The following is a 23,293-nucleotide window of genomic DNA, read 5'->3' on the forward strand; positions in this document are numbered from 1 at the left end:
TCATCAGAACCAGGAGTCTTTGAAGAAAGAGTCAATGCCAGTTCTGGTGAAATGAAAATGTTGGGTGAGCTTGAGCTATCTTTTTGTGCCAGAAAATGCTATTGGATCTTTTTCTCCTGGTCTCCGAGAGCGGACAACCACCAATACTGATTTTCTTTCGGTATTGTAGTAGTATCAATACTACTTTTCTAGTGGGTTACTCCATGGTCACCAGTTCTCACTAACTCTTCCTATTCCTGCTACAATTTCACTTCTTTTAAAACAATTTTGCCTACCCTCAATTCCCTACATTCACACTTTCCTGTAAACATACATAGAAAAATATATGCCCATACTTTGTAAACAAACATACAGTTTAAAAAACATTGCACTCATATTACAGAATCCCTACTCTGTCAGCTCAAGTAGAAGTAGACATCAACAGTATAGGATAAAAAGAAGGTACAGGAATAGGCAGGGGGAGCCTTCAGAACAGGGGGAGCCTTCAGAACACTATGCAGATTTGACATCTGTGAAAGGGGATGAGAAAGGAAGGATTAGGTAGGAAGAGCTTCAGACCACGGAACAGTTCTAAGAAAGATTCAATCAGGCAGATGAAAAGTCCCTGAGCCAAAATTGCCCATGAAAGCAATCACAATCAAGCAGGAATGCATCTGCTCTGGCAACCACCTTGTGCTCAGTCCCTGGCTGGGAGCAGCCCCAAGGAAGCATGGCCTTGGAGCAAATGCCATGTTAGGTCTACAGGACAGCAGCTGGAGGCCGCCAGTCAAGTATGCCCCCTCAGCAGATTTTCTTGAAGCAGATTGTGAGCATCATATTTTCATGGATGCCACATTGACTTATGCAAATTAATATTGACCAATCTTTTGCATTAAGGTAATCTTTTCATATACTTTATATTATTAACTTTCTCCTTGTAGCTCATGATATATTTTTCAAAAACAATATGTATTTTCTCAAGTAAATGAAAAGGTTAGACTGCATTATTAAAAAAATGCAAATATATATAATCTTCTAAGATTTGAAATATACATACACTTTGACTAGGAATTCCAAACAGAAAAATACACATATGTGTGCAAAGATATATATTCAAGTATTTTAAGTGAAAAAAATTAAGATGTAGAATAATATAAATTACAAATGCATATATGTAAAAGTATTCATTTGCACACACCTGCATGACATAAATGACAATGAAAATATCTGAATGGATACACAAAATGCATTTAACAATGGCCAACTTCAGGGAGAAGAGAACTGGAGAAGGACAGCATTAAGGAGGGGGAATGCTCTTTATGTCATATTCATCTTTATTGTTTGAATTTTTACTACAAGAAAGCATTCATATACTACTAGTGTGATTTCTGAAGCAATTGTAATAGCCCTTGCCACTCTGAAAACAGCACAGACAGTAGGGTGTTAACAAAAGAGAACAGAAATTTTAAAAAAACAGAAATCACAAAATGAAATAATAATAGTAGGACCAAAACACCATATGTTACTTATATGGCACAACTAAACAAAACAAAAACAACAAAAAGTATTAACATAAAAATATTTCTGAACACAGAGAAAAGAACACAGGGCTAGACATACTAGAGTAGAATTCAAGCATTGAATAGGCCAAACTGGATCATTTCAAATCAATAAGAGACAAAATTCATAATAAAGACAAAACATCTTCTAATCACAGAAAGTAAAACTGTTAGTAACACGTGGAAAAATTTTTTTTTTTTTTTTTTTTTTTGTATTTTTGGTAGTGATAGGGTTTCATCATGTTGGCCAGGTTGGTCTCCAACTCCTGGCTTCAAGTGATCCACCCACCTCAGCCTCCCAAAGTGCTGAGATTACAAGCATGAGCCACCACGCCCAGCTAACATATGGAAAAATTGACAAAACATAACTTCATTGAAAATCCATATTTAATTAAAGTCTTTATAAGATCAAATGAAATAAATACACCACATAAAATGTAATAATATTATAATATAATAGCTAAGTCTATTATTATTTGAGCACCTACTACTTATCGAGCAATGCACCATATAGTCTCTCATTAAATCCTCAAAAAACACACTGTGCAAACAAAAAAAGGAGGCTTCATGAGGTTAAAATAATAGTACAAGGTTACCCAGGAAGTAAGTGGATATCAGATTCGAGACTATCTGATTCCAAAGGTACGCTCTGCTTAGGCTGGCCACAATATAAAAATGATAACAAATAATACCACTGAATTAACTGAGAGATATTGGGATATCTAGTACAAAAAAGCAAATATCCATAAATTCCAAGAAACTGGTATTTTGAAGAATATATTTCTTACACTAATAAGGTTTTAAAATAAAATTTTAAATAATTCCAACAAGCTTTTAAAAAATGTTTAAACACTATGGTGTATCAAAAAGAAAAGGAAAATTGCAATAGAAATTACTTTGAAAATAAATAAAGACACTGCAAATGAAAAGGTTTGAAATAAGGTCAAGTAGACAGAAGAAAACTCATAAATTACTTATTTAAAAAAAAGAAGAAACATGAAGAAATTAATTAAGTTTTCAGCAAAAGAAATTAGAGTGTGGGTGTGGTGGCTCACACCTATAATCCCAGCACTTTGGGAGGCCAAGGTGGGCAGATCACAAGGTCAGGAGGTGGAGACCATCCTGGTTAAAATGGTGAAATCCCATCTCTACTAAAAATACAAAAAATTAGCCAGGCGTGGTGGTGCGCGCCAGTAGTCCCAGCTACTCAGGAGGCTGAGGCAGGGGAATTGCTTGAACCTGAGAGGCAGAGGTTGCAGTGAGCCAAGATTGCACCACTGCACTCCAGCTTGGCGATAGAGTAAGACTCTGTCTCAAAAAAAAAAAAAATTAGAAAAATGCCAACATAGAATGTCAACATTCTATGGAAAGCAGAAAGCCAATAACCAAAAATATGTTTGAAAGGAGAAGTAACAACACTGAATTAATATTTAATCCAAAAGGGTTTTGGTCAAAGACGGTGGGTTAAACTCATGTGTTTTCCTGGGTGACTGGCCATGATATGTAACAGCCGGGGAACTATGTATTACATATCTTTCTAAAAAAATAAAATAAAAGGGATGGTGTCATACTGGTATGAGTATAGTAGTCTGACACATATAGAGACACCATTTAATTTAAAAACAAATGAAACAAGAAAAAAACTACTTTCTAAAAATTCTATTCTAAGAAAAAAAATCAGAAACACCATCAGAAAGGAAAAAGAAAATGATGCAATATTAGAAATGAATATTAAAACTGACAAAATATATGCAACTCTATGCATATAACTTATAAATTTCAACTAAATACATAGCTTTCTGTAGGAATATGTTGCCAACTGACAAGAAAAATAGTAAATATGAATAAGCTAAGAATTAGAAAAGAAAAATTTTTAATTATCAAACAATTACCTTACCAAATGGCTCAGATGAGTCTGAACAGTGAATTCTTCCAACTTTTCAAGATTATTCCTATGCCATATCAATTTCAGAATATTAAAAATGATGAAATGCTATCCAGTTAACCTTATAAAGCAAGAATAGCTCTGATAGCAAAGTCCAACAAAGGAAAAAAAAAAAAATACACTACACAGGTATTTCACCCATGAGTAGATATTTAAAATTAAAAATAAAATATGGCCTAACAGAATTCAACATAATATTTAACAATAATACACTATGAACAAGGAATCCAAGAAATGCAAAGATATTTCAATATTAACATTCTAAACATGTAGTATCGACAGGTTAAATATGAACAAAACTCCAACCATGCCTTGGTTGCAGGGAAGCTAGGAGATAAATTGATGACCCCATTTCAAGCAACAGCATACATGAACTGAATGTCTTCATATTAACCTTACCTCTGGCTTTATTATGCTATTACTCATGTTATGTTTTCCCCACAATTTCTTTAACTTTTTTGTTTTATCCTTTTCTGATATATGTGTTTTCATAAGCTGCCTACAGCATTGTGCAAATAAAATAATCCTGAATGCCACTAAAAATTTATGTACAATGATGCTCATCACTGAAATACTGTAAAAGAAAAAAAAAAGGAAAAAGCGGAAAAGAGGAGGAGGAAAAAGGAGAAGAATTTTTACAAACCAAAGAAAATGAACCAAAAAGTGGGCAGCAATTCTCTGTGGGAGAAGAATAATAGGTTATTTTGTTTTATTTCTCCTTATTTTTCTAATTTTTAAAATGATCAGTATAACATAAAATGAGAGTAATCATTCTTCTTTAAGGGAAGGAATACCACATTTGGGTATTATTAAATGTTTTTAATATTAATTTAATTTAAAATGTGATTTTAAAAACAAATGAAAATACCATGAAGATCTCTAAACAACTCAAGTAGCTTTATATCTTGAACTCTCAATCAAATAAAACATTCTTTCAAAAAGAAAACAGAATATTCTTCTTAACTAGCTAAAGTCACATGGATAAGTATAACATTTTTTAAATATACATTAAATATATAAAATTATGGATGGGCGTGGTGGCTCATCCCTGTAATCCCAGCACTTTGGGAGGCCAAGGTGGGTGGATCACCTGAGGTCAGGAGTTCGAGATCAGCCTCACCAACATGGAGAAACCCCGTCTCCACTAAAAATACAAATTTAGCCAGGTGTGGTGCCGCAAGCCTGTAATCCTAGCTACTCAGGAGGCGGAGGCAGGAGAATTGCTTGAACCCGGTGGGGCAGAGGTTGCGGTTAGTCAAGATTGCACCATTGCCCTCCAGCCTGGGCAACAAGAGCAAAACTCCATCTCAAAAAAAATTATATATGTGTGTGTGTATATGTATAGAACATACACATATAATAAAATTATAAATTCATAAGTATGTAGGTATATAATTCTATACATACATATAATTATTTACACATATAAATAATTTCTATAGTGATATCCAATTAATCCTAATTATGGCAATAACTGTCTGGTAATTTATATAAATGTCCAGTAAAATTTAATGTCACAGCCAATTATACAATTTAATTATTAAATAATAACAACAACAATAAAAGAGAAAACCCATTTGGTATGTTACCTCATATTTTGGATATAGAGTTTCCTTCATGACAGATTCTGGAACAGAGAATTTAGGTGCAGCTGTATTCCAAAACAACTTCGTGAATTCTGGATAAGCACACATCTTTGAAAACAACATAAAAGGTTATTAGAAATGGTAAGAAATGGCCCCAAGAGTAAACACTCAATCTCCTGTCAAAATTATTTTTAGTTGCTGAGAATTTTTGGTTCCATAGCTTCTGAAAATCTGGTAAAGAATTTTTTTAAAGCCATCAGGTTAGCAACAATGTAAAAGTCTGCATTACCAACTGACCCTAAGGACTTGGGGAAATTTGTAGAACACGCTGGAGGCCAATTGGCCATATCTAGTAGAGTAGAAAGTGTACATGCCACATCTTCCTGGAATTTAACTTCCAGCTATATAGTCTAGGCAAATTCTTTCACACATGCATGGGAAAATGTGTTTGGGATATTCACAGAGCATGTGAAATAAAAAAATTAAACCCAATCTAAATAGCCATTAATAGAGTAACATAAATAAAATGTGGTATACTCATAAACACCATAAAACACATTAAAACACAAAAATTATGATCTAGAGGTGGATCTTAGAAGCATGGTATTGAGAAGAAAATAAGCAAGTTTTAGAAAGAATCATATAAAACCATGTCATTTATATAAATGTATCCAGAAAACACAAAAAAAGTATTATTTATTGGTTAGGCTCACGAATACATCTAGTAAAGTATAAACTCATGGAATGGAAAAACTACTATAATTATACCAGTAACTGCTGGGTAGGGAGGAAGAGAAATGGAATTAAGAAGTACAAAAGGCCTTAATTTAATAATTTTTAAAATTTTATTTTAAAAAATATGAAACAAGTATGACAAAATGTTAACATTTCCAAAATCTTACTAACATATTCTCAGGTGTTTGCTAGTTTGGTTTCTGTATTTCTTTTCCAAATAAAAATTAATCAGGCCTAGGGGATATTTTTAGTGACGTGAAAGTATTCTGTAGAATTGTGGCTACATGACATTATACATTTTTAAAAACCCACTGAACTTTGAAGCATAAGAGTTGAATTTTAATGCAATGCAAATTGATGCTTATGGCCATACCACCCTAAATATGCCTGATCTCTTCTTTAATATGAATTTTTAAAAATCATTTAGGAGGTCAGGAGGAATCCCAGGATGGAATGCAGAATGTAATAAAACAATCTAACTGTATTACAAACATATGAAACAATCTCACCCAAAGGGGTGGGGGGAAAAGTTGTTGACCTCAGTTACATTGGAAATGAGGACATAAAACTTAAGGCAAAAGGAACTGTGCACATAGTGTTACACATTAGGTAATAAAGTTGTATTCCACATGATTATGAATTAACAATTCTGATACTTCTATGCATGTGTACTGGAATTGAAAAATTTAATAAATTGAGGGAGAATTACGAAAGACTGGTTTGTCACTGCTGGAGTACAAGTGGAGTAGAAAAAAAGGAACTAGAACGACCCATGAGGTAATGGATTAGAGTTGGATGCATCAGTAAGAACTCATATTTAGCTTACTATAGATACAGAGGTTTACATATAGAAATATGTATAGATACATGTATTTATTTATACAAGTTTGTGTACACACATATATTTCCTTGCTTTGACAGCTGACAAGACCTAGAAGCAACAATGCCCAGTAGAAACAAGTACACCTACTGCCTGGATCTTAGTTTTTAATTATATTCCCCAATAAAGAGACCTAGGACTCCTTGTTGAAATGGCTGATTCTGGGACTAGGGCAGGAAATATACAAGATGAACCTAGAATATCTAATACTGCCAAAAATTAAGAAAGTGTTATTTTAAAAATCCCACAATGATAGGGTGTCAAAAGAGACACAGGAGCCAACTGAAGGAGTTCCCAATGGCCAAAGATCAAAAAATTTTATCAAAACTAATAATAATAATGTAATATTGGATTACAACTCAAAGTATAATGTAAATATTCTCAAATTATACTGACATAAATAAATGACTGAGTAAATAAATAAATGAGAAGAATAGACACACTTCCTATACAAAAGAATTCTAATAAATTTTTGTAGACACTCTACCCTCAAGGAGATGGAGCATAACTCCCCACTTCTTAGGTGTGGCTGTGCATGGTGACTTTCTTCTGAAGAGAATAATATGGGAAGGGAAACAAAGAGAGACTTTAAATGAAGAAACCTGGTAAACACTACCTAGCCAGGTGATGGAGGTTAACATCAACACTGATAAATCATGTCCATAGTACATACCCCTGATACCTGATGAAAATGGCACTTTTTACCTCAGTGGTCTTCCTCAGAAAATCACATAATCCCATCAAATCAGAGAAACATCATGGCTGGGTGTGGTGGCTCACACCTGTCCCAGAACTTTGGGAGGCCAAGGCTGGAGGACCACTTGAGGCCAGAAGTTCAAGACTGGCTTAAGCAAGTAAGACCCTACAAAAAATCTTAAAAATTAGCCAGGTATAGTGACATGTGCCTGTAGTCCTAGCTACTCAGGAGGCTGAAGTGGGAGGATCACTTGAGCCCTGGAGGTCAAGGCTGTAGTCAGCCACGATCACGTCACTGCACTCCAACCTGGGCAACAGAGCAAGACCCTGTCTCTAAGGAAAGGAAGGGAGGGGAGGAGATCAAGCAAATCCCAAATGGGAGACATTCTACAAAATACCTGACCAGAACTCCTCAAAATTGTCAAAGCCATCAAAAACAAGGAAAGTCTGAGAAAGTATCACAGCCAAGAGGAGCCTAAGGCGGACTTGATAACTAAATGTAAATATGGTATCCTGGATGAGATCCTGAAACAGAAAGAGGACATTACATAAAAACTAAGGAAATCTGAATGAAATGTGGATCTTAGTTAACAATAATGTATCAACATTGGTTCATTAATTTTAACAAATGCACCATACTACTGTAATACGTCATATAAATTCCCGAGGGCAGCCATAACAAATTACCACTGCTTGGCTTAAAACAACAAACATTCTCTCACAGTTCAGGATTCAAGGTGAAGGGAGGGCCATGCTCCCTCTGAAGACTTTAGGGAGGAATTCCTCCTTGCTCTTCCCAGCTTCAGGGGTTGCTGGCAATCCTTGGCATTCTTTTGCCTGCAGCAGCATCACTCCAATTTCTGTCTCCACCAGCACGTGGCCTTCTTCTCTGAGTGTCTCTGTGTGTGTTCACATGGCATTCACCTTTTATAAGGTTACGGGATTTAAGGCCCACCCTATGGATGATCTCATCTCAAGATCCTTAACTACATCTGCAAAGATTCTATTTCTAAATAAGGTCACACTCACAGGTGCCATGGGTTAGGACTTGGACATATCTTTTGGAGACAACTATTCAATCCACCATTACTATGTTAATAATAGGAGAAACACAGTGTGGTATGTATGGGAAACTGCCATACTGTCTTTGTAGGTTTTCTGTAAGTCTAAAACTATTTTTAAAAATAAAACTATTATAAAATAATAAGCTGGGCACAGTGACTCATGCCTGTAATCCCAGCACTTCGGGAGGCCCAGGCAGGTGGATCACTTGAGGTCAGGAGTTTGAGACCAGCCTGGCCAATATGGTGAAACTCCATCTCTACTAAAAATATAAAAATTAGTTGGGCATGGTGGCATACGCCTGTAGTCCCAGCTACTTGGGAGGTTGAGGCAGGAGAATGGCTTGAACTCAGGAGGCACAGGTTGCAGTGAGCTGAGATCACATCATTGCATTCCAGCCTGGGCATTGCAGTGAGACTCCACCTCAAAAAACAAAAAATAAAATAAAATAATAATAAAACAGTAAAAAGAAAAAATTTTCCATAGTTACATACAAAAAAATAATAATCAGGTATTCATGACAAGATCTTGAAGAAAATGTGGTAAGATTTTAAAATAATAGCTTTATGAAGCCACAATATTATTGATAATTATGTTTTGCCATAATATTGATAATTATGTTTTCTTTAATATTTTTATTTACTTGTAATAATATTTAATTGGACTATGCCTTTTCCCCAAAATGATCTGTCTTTCACCAGGAAAATGAGCTCAATTTTAAAGCATCAACTGCAAAAAGACATAACTCTAGCTTTAAAAATGAATGCTTAACAATGACATCTGGAATGTGGATGATACACAGACTTTCCAGAGTAATACATGAAAACCCAAGCCCAGTAAATAAAGATTCACTATTATAAAGTGTCACTGCATCTGGAGTGCTTTTATTTCTAGTCAGAGATATAATCCTCAACTATTCCATATACTTGATCACATGTTTCCTGTTTCCCAGAAGAATACAGTATTTTGAGAAAGGCAGATTTTGTAGTTGCCAGGTAATTTTTCCAGCATAAGACTTCAAAATTAAGTTTTTGGTCTCACTTGTCCTGTTATGCTGGGCATAGCGCATCACTTTATGCTGTACAGACCTAGAGCCAGGAAGTCCTTACTAAAAGATGAATAAACTCGTCCAAAAACAGCTGGCAAATCTTCTAAGGATCACCTACACATTAAGAGGATTTCAGGTATTCAAATGTTATGTCACATATAGTACAGTAATTTTTCCCATGGAGTACCTTTCCAGCAGCTTAAGCAACCAGAATAAAACTACTGCCCTAGAAGTTAAGATACAAGTCTCCAAGTAGGAAGTGCAGGAAAGCTATCACTAAACAACAATAATTTGCTCTCAAGGGAAAGTACAGATGCACCTTCAGGAGAGAATTTATTAAATTAAACTAGTAAATAAGACTAACCATGGTAAATTGCTTCTCCTAGCAATGCTCAGAACTTCTAAGAAGAGTCCTAGGAAAATATTAGAAGCAACAGAGGTAGTGGCTGCCAGAACTTGAAAGGACAATGGCTGTTGCATAGCAAACTGAATGACTAACTCTGAAGCATCCTGGGTTAACGTGTGTTTAACAGTTCCTGCATACCTCCTAAGGCCATGATGCATATTACAAGCTGATACAATAACTCTTGTTCATACTGATGACCCAAGGTCAGAGTATCCTGTTCACTAAGGGAAAGAGACATGCAAATTAGTTTCAGGGTCAAGTTAAGTTTCATTTAAATGAAACCTAAGGCAGAATATCAGTTTTCAAAATGTAATCTGAGACCCTGGGGAAGGTTATTTGCCTTTTTCACTATGTTAACATTTGCATTGATGGGGAAAAAATGTATATATATACACACACACACACACACACACACACGTATATATACACACACACATATATATGTGTATATATGTATATAGTGTGTGTGTATATATATATTATATATATGGTGAAACTCACAGTGCCAAAGCATGAATCAAGACAGCAGCACCTTAAAAATGCCCACCAGAAAGAAGGAAAAATTTTTAATTTTATTAAATCTCCACACATCTTAATATTTAATGTGAGTAAATGAGAAATACAAACAAAATACATCTGTGGCCATGGTGAAGTATGATGGTGGTTTGGAGGAAATGCATGTGTGCTATTGTTTGAGTTGTGAACTGAACTAGCCTCCATTTTCATTTAAGAAAACAAACATCAAATCATGTTTATTGAGACTTGGGTATATGGCAAGATTTTTCTTAAAAAGGAATGAAGCAAACTTGTCACTTCAAACAAAACAACCGAGTGTATTTGTGACAATGAAAAAAATTGAGCTTTTGAACAAAAATTAGAATTTTGGAAAACGTGTGTCCCTTAACATGAGTTTGCAAGGTTCCCAATGCTAAAGAACTTTTCTGACAATTTAAAAAATAATCTATTTTGATATTGTATATTATACTGAAATGTGTCAACATTTGAAGAGTTAAATAACTGAATGAACAACATTTTCCAAATAACTAATGTGTGATGTTATTTGAAATAATTCATGAGTAAAAGATCCATTCCAAGTACAAGATAAAACAATAGATTTTAACATAATAAAGTATGGAAGTCATCAGTACAGTTTCAGATTTCAATTGCAACAAGGTTTTTTATTGTATACATCATCATGTAACAATTATCTTTTTAACTGAAGCTAAATTTTTTTTCTTTTTTTTCTCTGTTCCACGGACCACAATTTTGGTATTAGGCTTTTTATTTTGAGATAATTGTAGATTCACATGCAGTTTTAAGAAATAATACAAAGATATCCCATCTTCCCTTTATCCAGTTTAGCCCAAAGACAATATCATGCAAAACCATAGTACCATATCATAAACAACATGTTGACATGAAACAGTCAAGCTACAAAACATTTCCATCATCATAAGGGATCCATCTTGTCCTTTAAAGTCTTACTCATCCTAACCCCCATCCTGAAAACCTGGAAACCACTATTCTATTCTTTATTTGTATAATTTTGTCATTTCGAGGAAGTTGTATAATGAAATTACACAGTATGTAATCTTTTAGAATTGGATTTTTCAGCATAATTATCTTAAGATTCATTGTTGTTGCATATATCAATAGTTACTTCCTTTTTACTGGCGATTAGTATTCCACCTATGGATGTACCACAGTTTTCTTAACACACTGAAGGATATCCAGAGTGTTTCCTGTTTGAGCTTTTTGGTTTTTTTCACTGTGCAATCTGCTTCAGTATTCATAGCTCACAGGTAAGGAGGCTGAGCAATGGTTCAAGGCTGCAGTTTATTCTGGCATGAGTACACTGTGAGAAGCCCACAGAGAGTTTGGCTTCTATTAATAAAGCTGTGATGACCTTTGTGTACAAATTATAATGTAATTATAAATTTTCATTTCTGTAAGATAAGCACCCAGGCATGCAATTGCTGGGTTGCATGCGTGCCCGGACACTTTATCTTACAGAACTGCATGCATACTTTGGATCTTTCTCTAATTACCAAACTGCTTTCTAGACATCTGTACCATTTTACCTTCCCAAAAACAATATATCAATGATCCTATTTCTCTTCCACATCCTTACTAGCATTTGGTGTTATCACTATTATTTTATTTTAACCTTTCTGTAGTAATATTTTATGGTGGTTTTAATTTGCATTTCCCTAACAGCTAATGATGTTGAGCATCTTTTCATATGCTTCTTTGTCATCTACATATCCTATTTGGTGAAATGTTTACTAATGGTTTTGCCCACTTTCCAGTTAGATTTTTTTATATTGAGTTTTGAAAATTCATTATGTATTCTAGATACTAATTTTTTGCTGGATATGTGTTTTGCAAAATATTTTCTCTGAGTCTGTGGCTTGTATTTAATCCTCTTAACAGGGTCTTTTGAAGAGAAAAAAAGTTAATTCTGATGAAGTCCAATTTACCTATTTTCCCTTGTACAAATAGTGCTTTTGGTGTCAAGTCTAAGAATGCTTTGCTTAGCCGTAAATCCCAAAGATCTCCTGTTTTGTCTACAAGTTTAATAGTTTTATATTTTACATTTGTCTATGAATTATTATTTTAAGTCATTTTTTATAGGATGCAAGACTTAGGTCAGGGTTCTTTTTTTGGCTAAGGGATGTACAATTGATTCAGCAGCAATTGTTTGAAAAAGCCATCCTACACCATTGACTACTTCTTGCATTTTTATAAAAAAAATCAGTTGTGCAGCATATCTGTAGGAGTCCATTTGTGGGTTTTCTACTCTGTCCCATTGATCTATAGGCCTATGCATCCACCAAGACCACACAATCTTAATGACTGTAACACAGTAAGTCAAGAAGTCAGCTAAACTTATTTCTCTTATTTTATTCCTCTTATCCAAAATTATTTTAGCTATTCTACTTCCTTTGCATTTCCATACAAACTTTAGAATACTCCTGTTTACATGTACAAAAAAGCCTTGCTGGAAATTTGACAGGAATTGCTTAAATCTGTATATCAATTTGAGGAGAAATGACAGGTTTACTATCCTGATTCTTCCAATCTATAAATAGGGAATCTCTCTATTTACTTAGATCACTTTTATTTCTTTTATCAGCATTTTGTAGTCCTCAGCATCTAACTCTTACACATGCTTTGTTAGATTTACACTTAATTATTTCAGTTTTAAGCAGTTATAAATGATACAGTTTTAATTTCAGTATATATTTCAGTACATGTTCATCTATAGATACATAGAAATACAATGAATTATTCATGTTTATTTTGTATCCTGTCACTTTACTGAGCTCAGTTATTAGTTCTGTGAGATTTTTCTTGTACAGATTCCTCAGAACTTATTTATTTATTTATTTATTTATTTATTTATTTATTTATTGACATGGGGATCTCCCTGTTGTCTAGGCTGGAGTGCAGTGGCATGATCACGGCTCACTGCAGCCTCAAACTCCCAGGTTCAGGTGATCCTCCCAACTCAGCCACCCAGAAAGCCCTAAGGCCATGGGACTACAGGCACATACCACCATGCCCAGCTAATTTTTGTATTTTTTGTAGAGATGGGATTTTGTCATGTTGCCCAAGCTGGTCTCAAACTCTTGGGCTCAAGCAAGCTGCCCGCCTTGGCTTCCCAAAGTGCTGGGCTTACAGGCATGAGCCACTGCACCCGGCTGATTCCTCAGAATTTTCTATGTAGACAATCATGTCATCTGCACATAGGGGCAGCTGTATTGCTTCTTTTCTGGTCTGCAAGCTTTTCTTTCTCTTTCTTGCCTTAGTGCACTGCCTAGAATTTCCAGCACTATGTTGAATAAGAGTGGTGTGGGGAAACAATCAGGCTTTCACCATTAAATACTATGTTAGCTGTAGGTTTTTGTAGCTGCTCTTTATCAAGCTGTAGAAGTTTCCCTCCATTCCTATTTTTCTGAAAATTTTTATCATGAAAATGGGTGATGAAATCTGTCAAATGCTTTCTCTTCATTGATTAATATGATCATGTAATTTTTCTTCTTTATTCTGTTAAAATGATGAATTACAAAGATTGACTTTCCAGTACTGAGCCAGCCTCAAATCTCTGGAATAATTCCCTAAAGTCGTGGTGGATAATTCCTTTTATGTATTTTTAATTCTATGACCTAACATTTGTTAAGGATTTTTATATCCAATATTTTTTTTCTTTTTTTTTTAAATTTATTTATTTATTATTATTATTATACTTTAAGTTCCAGGGCTGTTGAATTTTGTCAAAAGCCTTTTCTGCATCTATTATAACGGTGGTTCTTGGTTCTTTGGTTCTGCTTATATGCTGGATTATGTTTATTGATTTGCTTAATGTTGAACCAGCCTTGCATCCCAGGGATGAAGCCCACTGATCATGTGGTGATGTTTCTTTTTGATGTGTTGTTGAATCCGTCAGTATTTTATTGAGGATTTTTGCATCGATGTTCATCAGGGATATTGGTCTAAAAATTCTCTTTTTTTGTTGTGTCTCTCACAGGTTGTGGTACTGTGGATGATGCTGGCCTTAAATGGTGCTAGGAGGATTCCCCTCTTTTTCTATTGATTGAATAAGTTTTAGAAGGAATGGTACCCAACTCCTCCTTATACCTCTCTGGTAGAATTAGCTAGAATCCTATCTGGTCCTGGACTTTTTTTTTTGGGTTGGTAGGCTATTAATTATTGGCCTCAATTTCAGAGCCTGCTATTGGTCTATTCAGGGATTCAACTTCTTTCCTGGTTTAGTCTTGAAGAGGTAAGTGTTCAGGAAATTATCTATTTCTTTCTAGGTTTAGTTTATTTATGAGGCGTTTATAGCATTCCTGATGGTAGTTTGTATTTCTGTAATGGTGGGTGATATCCCCTTTATCATTTTTAATTAAGGCCGATTTGATTCTTCTCTTTTTTCTTCTTTATTAGTCTTGCCAGTGGTCTGTCAATTTTGTTATCTTTTCAAAACCAACTCCTGGATTCATTGATTTTTGAGGGTTTTTTGTGTCTCTATCTCCCTTCAGTTCTGCCTGATCTTAGTTATTTCTTGCCTCTCTGCCAGCTTCTCAATTGCTTTTGTTTTGTCTCTAGTTCTTTAATTACATGTTAGAGTGTCAATTTTTTGATCTTTCCTGCTTCTTGTGGGCATTTAGTGCTATAAATTTCCCTCTGCACACTGCTTTAAATGTGTCCCAGAGATTCTGGTATGTTGTATCTTTGTTCTCATTGGTTTCAAAGAACATCTTTATTTTTGCCTTCATTTCATGTAAATTCAGTAGTCATTCAGGAGCAGGTTGTCTGCTTCCATGTAGTTGAGCTGTTTTGATTGAGTTTCTAGTCCTGAGTTCTTAGTTTGATTGCACTGTGGTCTGAGAGACAGTTTGTTATAATTTCTGTTCTTGTACATTTGCTGAGGAGCGCCTTTACCACCATATGGTCAATCTTGGGAGCAAGTACGATGTAAGTTTAAGAAGAATGTATATTCTGCTGATTTGACAAAATTCACAGCCCTCATGCCAAAAACGCCAATAAATTCGGGTATTGATGGAACGCACCAAAATCATAAAGAGCCATTTATGACAAACCCACAGCCAACATCATACCGAATGGGCAAAACCGGAAAACTGAAAATGTTGGTATTAAGACAGGGATGTCTCTTCACTAATTTATTCAAATATAGTATAGTTCTATAGGGGCAATTAGGCAAGAGAGAAAGAAATCAGGCCCAGTTAGAAAAGAAGAAGTCAAATTGTCCTGTTTGCAGATGACATGATTGTATATTTAGAAAACCCCATTGTCTCAGCCCAAATCTCCAAGCTGATAAGCAACTTCAGCAAAGTCCAGGGATACAAAATTAATGTGCAAAAATCACAAGCATCTTATACACCAATAACAGACAAACACAGAGCCAAATCATGAATGAACTTCCATTCACAATTGTTTCCAAAGAGAATCAAATACTCTAGGAATCCAACTTACAAGGGATGTAAAGGACCTTCAAGGAGAACTACAAACCACTGCTCAGTGAAATAAAAGAGACACAAACAAATGGAAGAACACATACCATGCTCATGGATAGGAAGAATCAATATCGCGGAAAATGGCCATACTGCCCGTAATTTATAGATTCAATGCCATCCCCTATCAAGCTACCAATGAGTTTCTTCACAGAAATTGAAACTGCTTTAAAGTTCATATGGAACCAAAAAAGAGCCCTCGTGATCTCCAAGACAACTGTCAAAGAACAAAGCTGGAGGCATCACGCCAATCGACTTCAAACTATACCACAAGGCTACAGTAACCAAAACAGCATGGTACTGGTACCAAAACAGAGATATAGACCAATGGAACAGAACATCCCTCAGAAATAATACCACACATCTACAGCCATCTGATCTTTGACAAACCTGAGAAAATAAGAAATGGGGAAAGGATTCCCCTATTTAATAAATGGTGCTGGGAAAAATTACAGCCATCAGTAGAAAGCTGAAACTGATCCTTTTCCCCACTTTATACCTAAAATTAATCCAAGATGGATTAGAGACTTAAATGTTAGACCTTAATACCATAAAAATCCTAGAGGAAAACCTAGGTAGTACCCATTCAGGACATAGGGTATTGGGCAAAGACTTCATGTCTAAAACAATTTCTAAAAGCAACGCAAAAGCAAATGGACAAATGGGATCTAATTAAACTAAAGAGCTCTTTATCAAGCAAAAAGAAACTACCATCAGAGTGAACAGGCAACCTACAGAATGGGAGAAAAATTTTGCAATCTACTCATCTGACAAAAGGGCTACCATCCAGAACCTGGTAGTACCGAATAATTTTATAAGAAATAAATAACTCTATTGTGTGGGCGTGCTGATACATGAACAGACATTCTCAAAAGAGGACATTCACAGCCAACAGACATATGAAAAATGCTCATCAATACTGGCCATTAGGAGAAATGCAACCAAACCACAATGAGATACCACATCTCACACCAGTTAGAATGGCAATCATTAAAAGTCAGGAAACAACAGGTGCTGGAGAGGATGGAGAGAAATAGGAACATCCTTTACACTGCTGGTGGATTGCAAACCAGTTCAACCATTATGGAAACAGCATGCATGACCCCTCAAGCGATCTGTGAACTAGATAAAATTTATAGTGATCTAGCCATCCTATTATTGGGGATATACCTAAAGTGATTATAAATTTATGCTAAGCATACAGCACATTACGCACACGTGCATGTTTATTGCAGCACTATTCACAATAGCAAAGACTTGAATCAACCCAAATGTCCATCAGTGACAGATTGATTAAGAAAATGTGGCATTACATACACCATGGAATACTCACAGCCATGCATGAGCTTGCGCCTTGTAGGACATGGATGCAGCTGGAAACCATCATTCTTAGCAAACTATCACAAGAACAGAAAACCAAACAATCAAAGATGTTCTCACTCATAGGTGGGAACTGAACAACGAGATCACTTGACTCAGGAAGGGGAACATCACACAATCGGGCCTATCATGGGAGGGGGAGGGGGAGGGATCAAATGGGAGCTATACCTGATGTAAAATGACGAGCTGATGGGTGCAGCAGACTAACATGGCACAAGTATACATATATAACAAAACCTGTATGTTATGCACATACCCTACAACTTAAAGTATAATAATAATAAAATAAATTTAAAAAAAAAAAAAAAAAAATAAGATAAAAAATAAAGCTCTTTAAGTGATTTGTCCAGACTTTTAGCAATAATCATTAGGAATTGTTTACTAATAAAGCTTCAGGTGATTAGAACCGAAAAAAAAAAAAAAAAAGTTCCAGGGCATATGCATAACGTGACAGGTTTGTTACATATGTATAATTGTGCCATGTTGGTGTGTTGCACCTATCAACTCGTCAGCACCCTCAACTCGTCATTTACATCAAATATAACTCCTAATGCAATCCCTCCCCTACCTCCCATGATAAATCTCCCCGTGTGATGTTCCCTTCCCGGTCCAGTTGATCTCATTGTTCAGTTCCCACCTAAGGAGTGAGAACATGTGTTTGGTTTTCTGTTCTTGGTGGATAGCTTGCTGAGAATGATGGTTTGCTGCATCCGTGTCCCTACAAAGGACACAAACTCATCCTTTTTATGGCTGCATAGTATTCCATGGTGTATATGTGCCACATTTTCTTAATCCAATCTGTCAATGATGGACATTTGCTGATTCCCAAGTCTTTACATAGAATAGTGTCAAGAATAACATAATGCGGTGCATGTGTCTTTATAGCAGCATACGATTTATAATCCTTGGGTATATACTCCAGTAATGGGATGGTTAAGTCATATGGTACATCTAGTTCTAGATCCTGAGGAATCGCCATACTGTTTTCTCCATAATGGTTGAACTAGTTTACAATCCCACCAACAGTGGAAAAGTGTTCCTATTTCTCCACATCCTCTCCAGCACCTGTTGCTTCCTGACTTTAATGATTGCCATTCTAACTGCGAGATGGTATCTCATTGTGGTTTTGATTTGCATTTGATGCATTGAAAGCATTCTACATTTTCATGCCCGTTTTCGGCCATGAATGCACCTCTCAGAAATCCTGTTCATATCCTTTGCCCAATTTTGATGGGGTTGTTTGTTTTTTCTTCTGGTAAATTTGTTTGAGTTCTTGTGTTCTGGATATTAGCCCTTTGTCAGATGAGAGTAGATTGTGCAATTTTTCTCCCATTCTGTAGGCTGTCTGTTCACTCTGATGGTAGTTTCTTTGGCGTAAAGCTCTTTAGTTTACTGAGATCCTATTTGTCAATTTTGGCTTTTGCTGCTGTTGTTTTGGTGTTTTAGACATGAAGTCTTTGCCTCCATGCTCTATGTCCTGAATGGTACTACCCAAGGCCTTCTCCAGGCCTTGCTACCAGGTCTAATATTTAAGTCTCTAATCCATCTTGAATTAATTTTCGTATAAGGAGTAAGGAAAGGATCCAGTTTCAGCTTTCTACTTATGGCTAGCCAATTTTCCCAGCACCATTTATTAAATAGGGAATCCTTTCCCCATTTCTTGTTTCTCTCAGGTTTGTCAAAGATCAGATGGCTGTAGATGTGTGGTATTATTTCTGAGGACTCTGTTTTGTTCCATTGGTCTATATGTCTGTTTTGGTACCAGTACCATGCTGTTTTGGTTACTGTAGCCTTGTAGTACATTTTGAAGTCAGATAGTGTGATGCCTCCAGCTTTGTTCTTTTGACTTAGGATTGTCTTGGCAATGCAGGCTCTTTTTTGGTTCCATATGAACTTTAAAGCAGTTTTTTCCTATATCCAATATTTATAAGGAGTTGCCTTAATCTGTTTTGCACTGCTGTAACAGAACACTTGAGACTGGGTAATTTATAAAGAATAAAAATTTATTCTCTCACCGTTCTGGAGGCTGGAAAGAAGTCCAAGATCAAGACACTAGCATCTGATGTAGGCCTTCTTACTATGTCCTCACATGGGGAAGGCAGAAAGGCCAAGAGGGAAAAAGAGGGCTGAACTTGCCCATTTCTAATAGATTCTTCCCACCCATAAGGGCCTACTCACATCTTAAAGGTCCCACCTCTCAATACTCTTACAATAACAATTAAATTTCAACATGAGTTTTGGAGGAGACAAACATTTGAACCATAGCAAGGATATTGGTCTGCATTTTTCTTTCTTCCTTTTGTGTGTTTGTTTGTTTGTTTGTTTACTGCCTAGTTTAGGTACTAGGGTATTACTAGCTTCAAAAAATGAATTGAGAAGTCTTCCCTCCTCTTATTTTCTTAAAGAGATTGTATAGAATCAGTGTTAACTGTTCCTTAAATGTGTGGTAGAATTCTCTCTAGTAAAATCATCTGGGCTTACATATTTAGGAGAAGTGGAATGTTCTATAAATCAATAATTCAATTTCCTTAATACTTATAGGGCTATTCAAATAATCTATTTCATACTGGGTGAGTTGTGGTAGTTCGTGTTTTTCGAGAATTTCTTCACATCATCTAAGTAATCAAATGTATGTGTGTATAGAGTTGTTCATAGTATTCCTATATTAATCTTTTGATATCTACAGGGTCTGTAGTAACACCTCATTTCATTTATAATATTGGTAACTTATGGCTTTTCTTTTTTTCTTGTCAGTCTTGCCAGAGATTAATTTCATTGATCTTTTCAAATGACTAGCTCTTCCTTTCATTAATTTTCCTTACTGTTTTTCTGTGTTCCATGTCATTGATTTCTGTTTTTATTCCTTCCTTCTGCTTGTTTTTGGTTCATTTTGCTCTTTTTTTTCTTGGTTCTTAAGTGGGAGCTTAAATTATTAATTTGAGACTTTCTCTTTTCTATTGAAAACATTTAGTGCTATAAATTCTGCTTAGCTATGTCCCACAAACTTTGATACGTTGTATTTTCATTTTCATTCAGTTCAATGTATTTTTTAAATTCCTAGCAACTTCTCCTTTACCATAGATTATTCATAGTTGTACCGTTTGGAGTTAGATTCTGTTAGATTCCAAGTGTTCGGAGATTTTTGTTATCTTCCTCTTACTGATTTCTAGTTTTAGTCCCTTATGGATTTGCTCTATCCTGGTGTATGTTTCGTGGCATCTGAAAAGAATATGCATTTTGCTTCTGTTGGGTACAGTGTTCTATAAATTTCAACTGGAACCTACTGGTTGATGAAGTTGTTGCTGATTTTCTAAGTGTTCTATGAATTCTTGAGAGAGAAATGCAGAACTCTCCAACTATAATTGTGGAATTGTCTATTTCTCCTCTCAGTTCATAGATTTTGCTTTGCATGTTTTGTAATTCTATGGTCTGGTGCATATATTTTTTAAGACTGGCATGTCTTCTTGATGTGCTGACACTTTTATCATTATGTAATGTCCTCTGTGTCTCTGAGAACTTTCTTTGCTTGGAAGTCTATCTTATCTGATATTAATATAGCCATTCCCACTTTTCTTTGATGGATGTTTGTGTATTTTTAACCTTTTTATTTTCAAACTGGCTATATCATTATGTTTTAAATTTGTTCCTTGTAAATATTATATATCTGGGTCATGTGTTTTAATCCATTTTACCACTGTGTCATTTAATTGCTAAATTCAAACCATTTACATTTAAATTAGGGTTTAAGTTTGTCATTTTAGATTTTGTTTCCTGTCTGCTCTGGTTTCTTTTGTTTCTCTGTTTTCTTTTTCCTGTCTTCCTGTACATTACTTGAACATATTTTAGAATTCTACTTTTATTTATTTATAGTGTTTTTAGTGTATCTCTTTGTATAGCTTTTTAATTGTTACTCTAAGTATTACATTTTATAAATATAGCTTACCACAATTGACTGAGGGTATTATTTTACTAGTTCAAGTGATATGTAGAAATCTCACCTCCCTTTATGTCTCTTTAAGACATATGTCTTAAATATGTCCTCTAAATTCTGTTACAACCACATCAGCATGATAAATTTTGCTTCAATGGACAAACATAACTTAGAAAACTCAAAAGGAGAAGGAAGTTTTATAGTACTTACCCATATTTTTGCTTTACATGGGCTTTGTTCCTTCCATATATTCCTGAATTTTTTCTCTTATTTCTCTCTATTTAGAGAACTTTTCCTAGCCATTCTTTTAGGGTAGGTATGCTGGCAACAAATTTTCTTCTATCTGAGACTGTCTTGATTCCTTCATTCCTAAAGGATATTTTTCTGGACATAGGATTCTGGAACACAGTTGTTTTCTTCCAGCACTTGAAAAATGTTCTGCCATTTACTTCTGGCCTCCATCACTTCTCATGAGAAACCCATTTCCATTCAAATTGTTTTTCCCCTACAGGTAGCATGTCCTTTCTTTTTTGTTGCTTTCTTTATCTTAATATAATGCCCCTCTGTGTCTCTGAGAACTTTCCTTGCTTGGAAGTCTATCTTATCTGATATTAATATAGCCATTCCCACTTTTCTTTATCTTTCATTTTCAGAAGTTTGAATATTATGTGATTTGTTCCATATTCCTTTGGATTTTTCCAGTTTGGGATTTGCTCAGGCTCCTGAATCTATAGCTTTCTGCCTTTTGCCAAACTGGTAACTTTTCAGATATAATTTATTTCAATACTTTTCAGTCTCTCCCCATCTTTTGTGATAACACAAATACTAGATCTTTTGTTATAGTCCCTCAGATTCCCCAAGGTTCTATTGGCCTCCTAGCATGTTAATAGATATAATTCACATAAAAAATTATTGAGGTCTTCAATAATTTTTTTTGAGACAGGGTCTCTCTCTGTTGTCCAGGCTGGAGGTCAGTGGTGCAATCACGGCTCATTGGAGGCCTCAATTGCCTGGGCTCAAGTGATTCCCTCATCTTAGCCTCCCAAGTAGCTGGGACCACAGACGTGTGCCACCCAGCTGGGTTATTATTTGTAGATACAAAGTCTCGTTATGTTGGCCAGACTGGACTCAAACTCCTGGGCTCAAGCAACCCTCTCGCTATGTCCTCCCAAAGTTCTGGGATTACAGGCATGAGCTACCACACCTGGCCAGCCCTCAACAATTTTTAAGAGTAAAAAAAGTCTCCTGAAACCAAAAAGTTTGAGGACCTGTGAGGTACAAAAAAGTAATATTAAAGAAAGTTTCTTACTTCCTCTCCCAAGACTTGCAAGTGTGGTTTGTGAGCACGCTCTCTAGTTCCTTGTGCCAATTCAGGTGGTATCCCTTGCGGTGTCAGAGGAATATGGACATATTCTTGGTTGTCATCCATAACAGGAATTCCATATAATATTCTACAATGTGATAAGAACAATAAGTTTGTTTTTTAAGTAATTGACAAAGCATAAGATGTTTGCCCTCATTTCATAACTCCACTCAAATAAACACATGGACATTTGACATCTGCACTAAACAGAGATTGGGTAGAAGTCAGATAATCCAAAATGAGAAATAATCCAAAAAATGCTAATATCTGGTTCTTAATACATTTTAATAGTAACATTTATGATGATTTTGTTTCATTATACTGGAATAATAAATTCACCCTATGAAAGCCTAGTTACAAAAGAGGTTAAAAAAAAAAACCTTCTCTACCTTCTGATCTCTCACCTACTCCCCATTCCAAGCCCACATATACACACAGAGTTTCATTTCTTGGACTGGGGCAAAGCATCAGCCTAAGCAGAAGTGCCTTCTCACATTATGGTTTTCCCTTCTTGCTGGGATGAACAGAAAACTGTTCAGGCATCAAGTCTTTCTTTTAGACTACAAGCTACATATACGTAAGAATATATATGGAACAAAACTTATCAATACAAGATTAAGCTAAAGAGATGAGATAAATCAAAATTTGAAGGTAAAATGAGTCATTAATTACTGACCTACAGACT

The 23,293-nt window shown here is 35.4% G+C and overlaps 1 protein-coding gene across 3 annotated transcripts in view; it reads right to left on the reverse strand.

Moving 5' to 3' along the window:
* Window positions 1-23,293, reverse strand: part of TTC6 (tetratricopeptide repeat domain 6) — a 228,133-nt gene that overhangs the window by 87,562 nt on the left and 117,278 nt on the right. For all 3 annotated transcript variants that reach the window (XM_009211439.4, XM_017961138.3, XM_021941153.2), the window contains 2 exons: window positions 22,555-22,696; window positions 5,073-5,177 (listed from right to left, as the gene is read on the reverse strand). In XM_009211439.4, the coding sequence (XP_009209703.3) occupies window positions 5,073-5,177; window positions 22,555-22,696 (247 nt within the window). The remainder of the gene's footprint in view (window positions 1-5,072; window positions 5,178-22,554; window positions 22,697-23,293) is intronic.

This window comes from Papio anubis, chromosome 7, assembly GCF_008728515.1.
Source record: "Papio anubis isolate 15944 chromosome 7, Panubis1.0, whole genome shotgun sequence".
In the NCBI taxonomy this organism is placed as follows: Eukaryota; Metazoa; Chordata; class Mammalia; order Primates; family Cercopithecidae; genus Papio; species Papio anubis.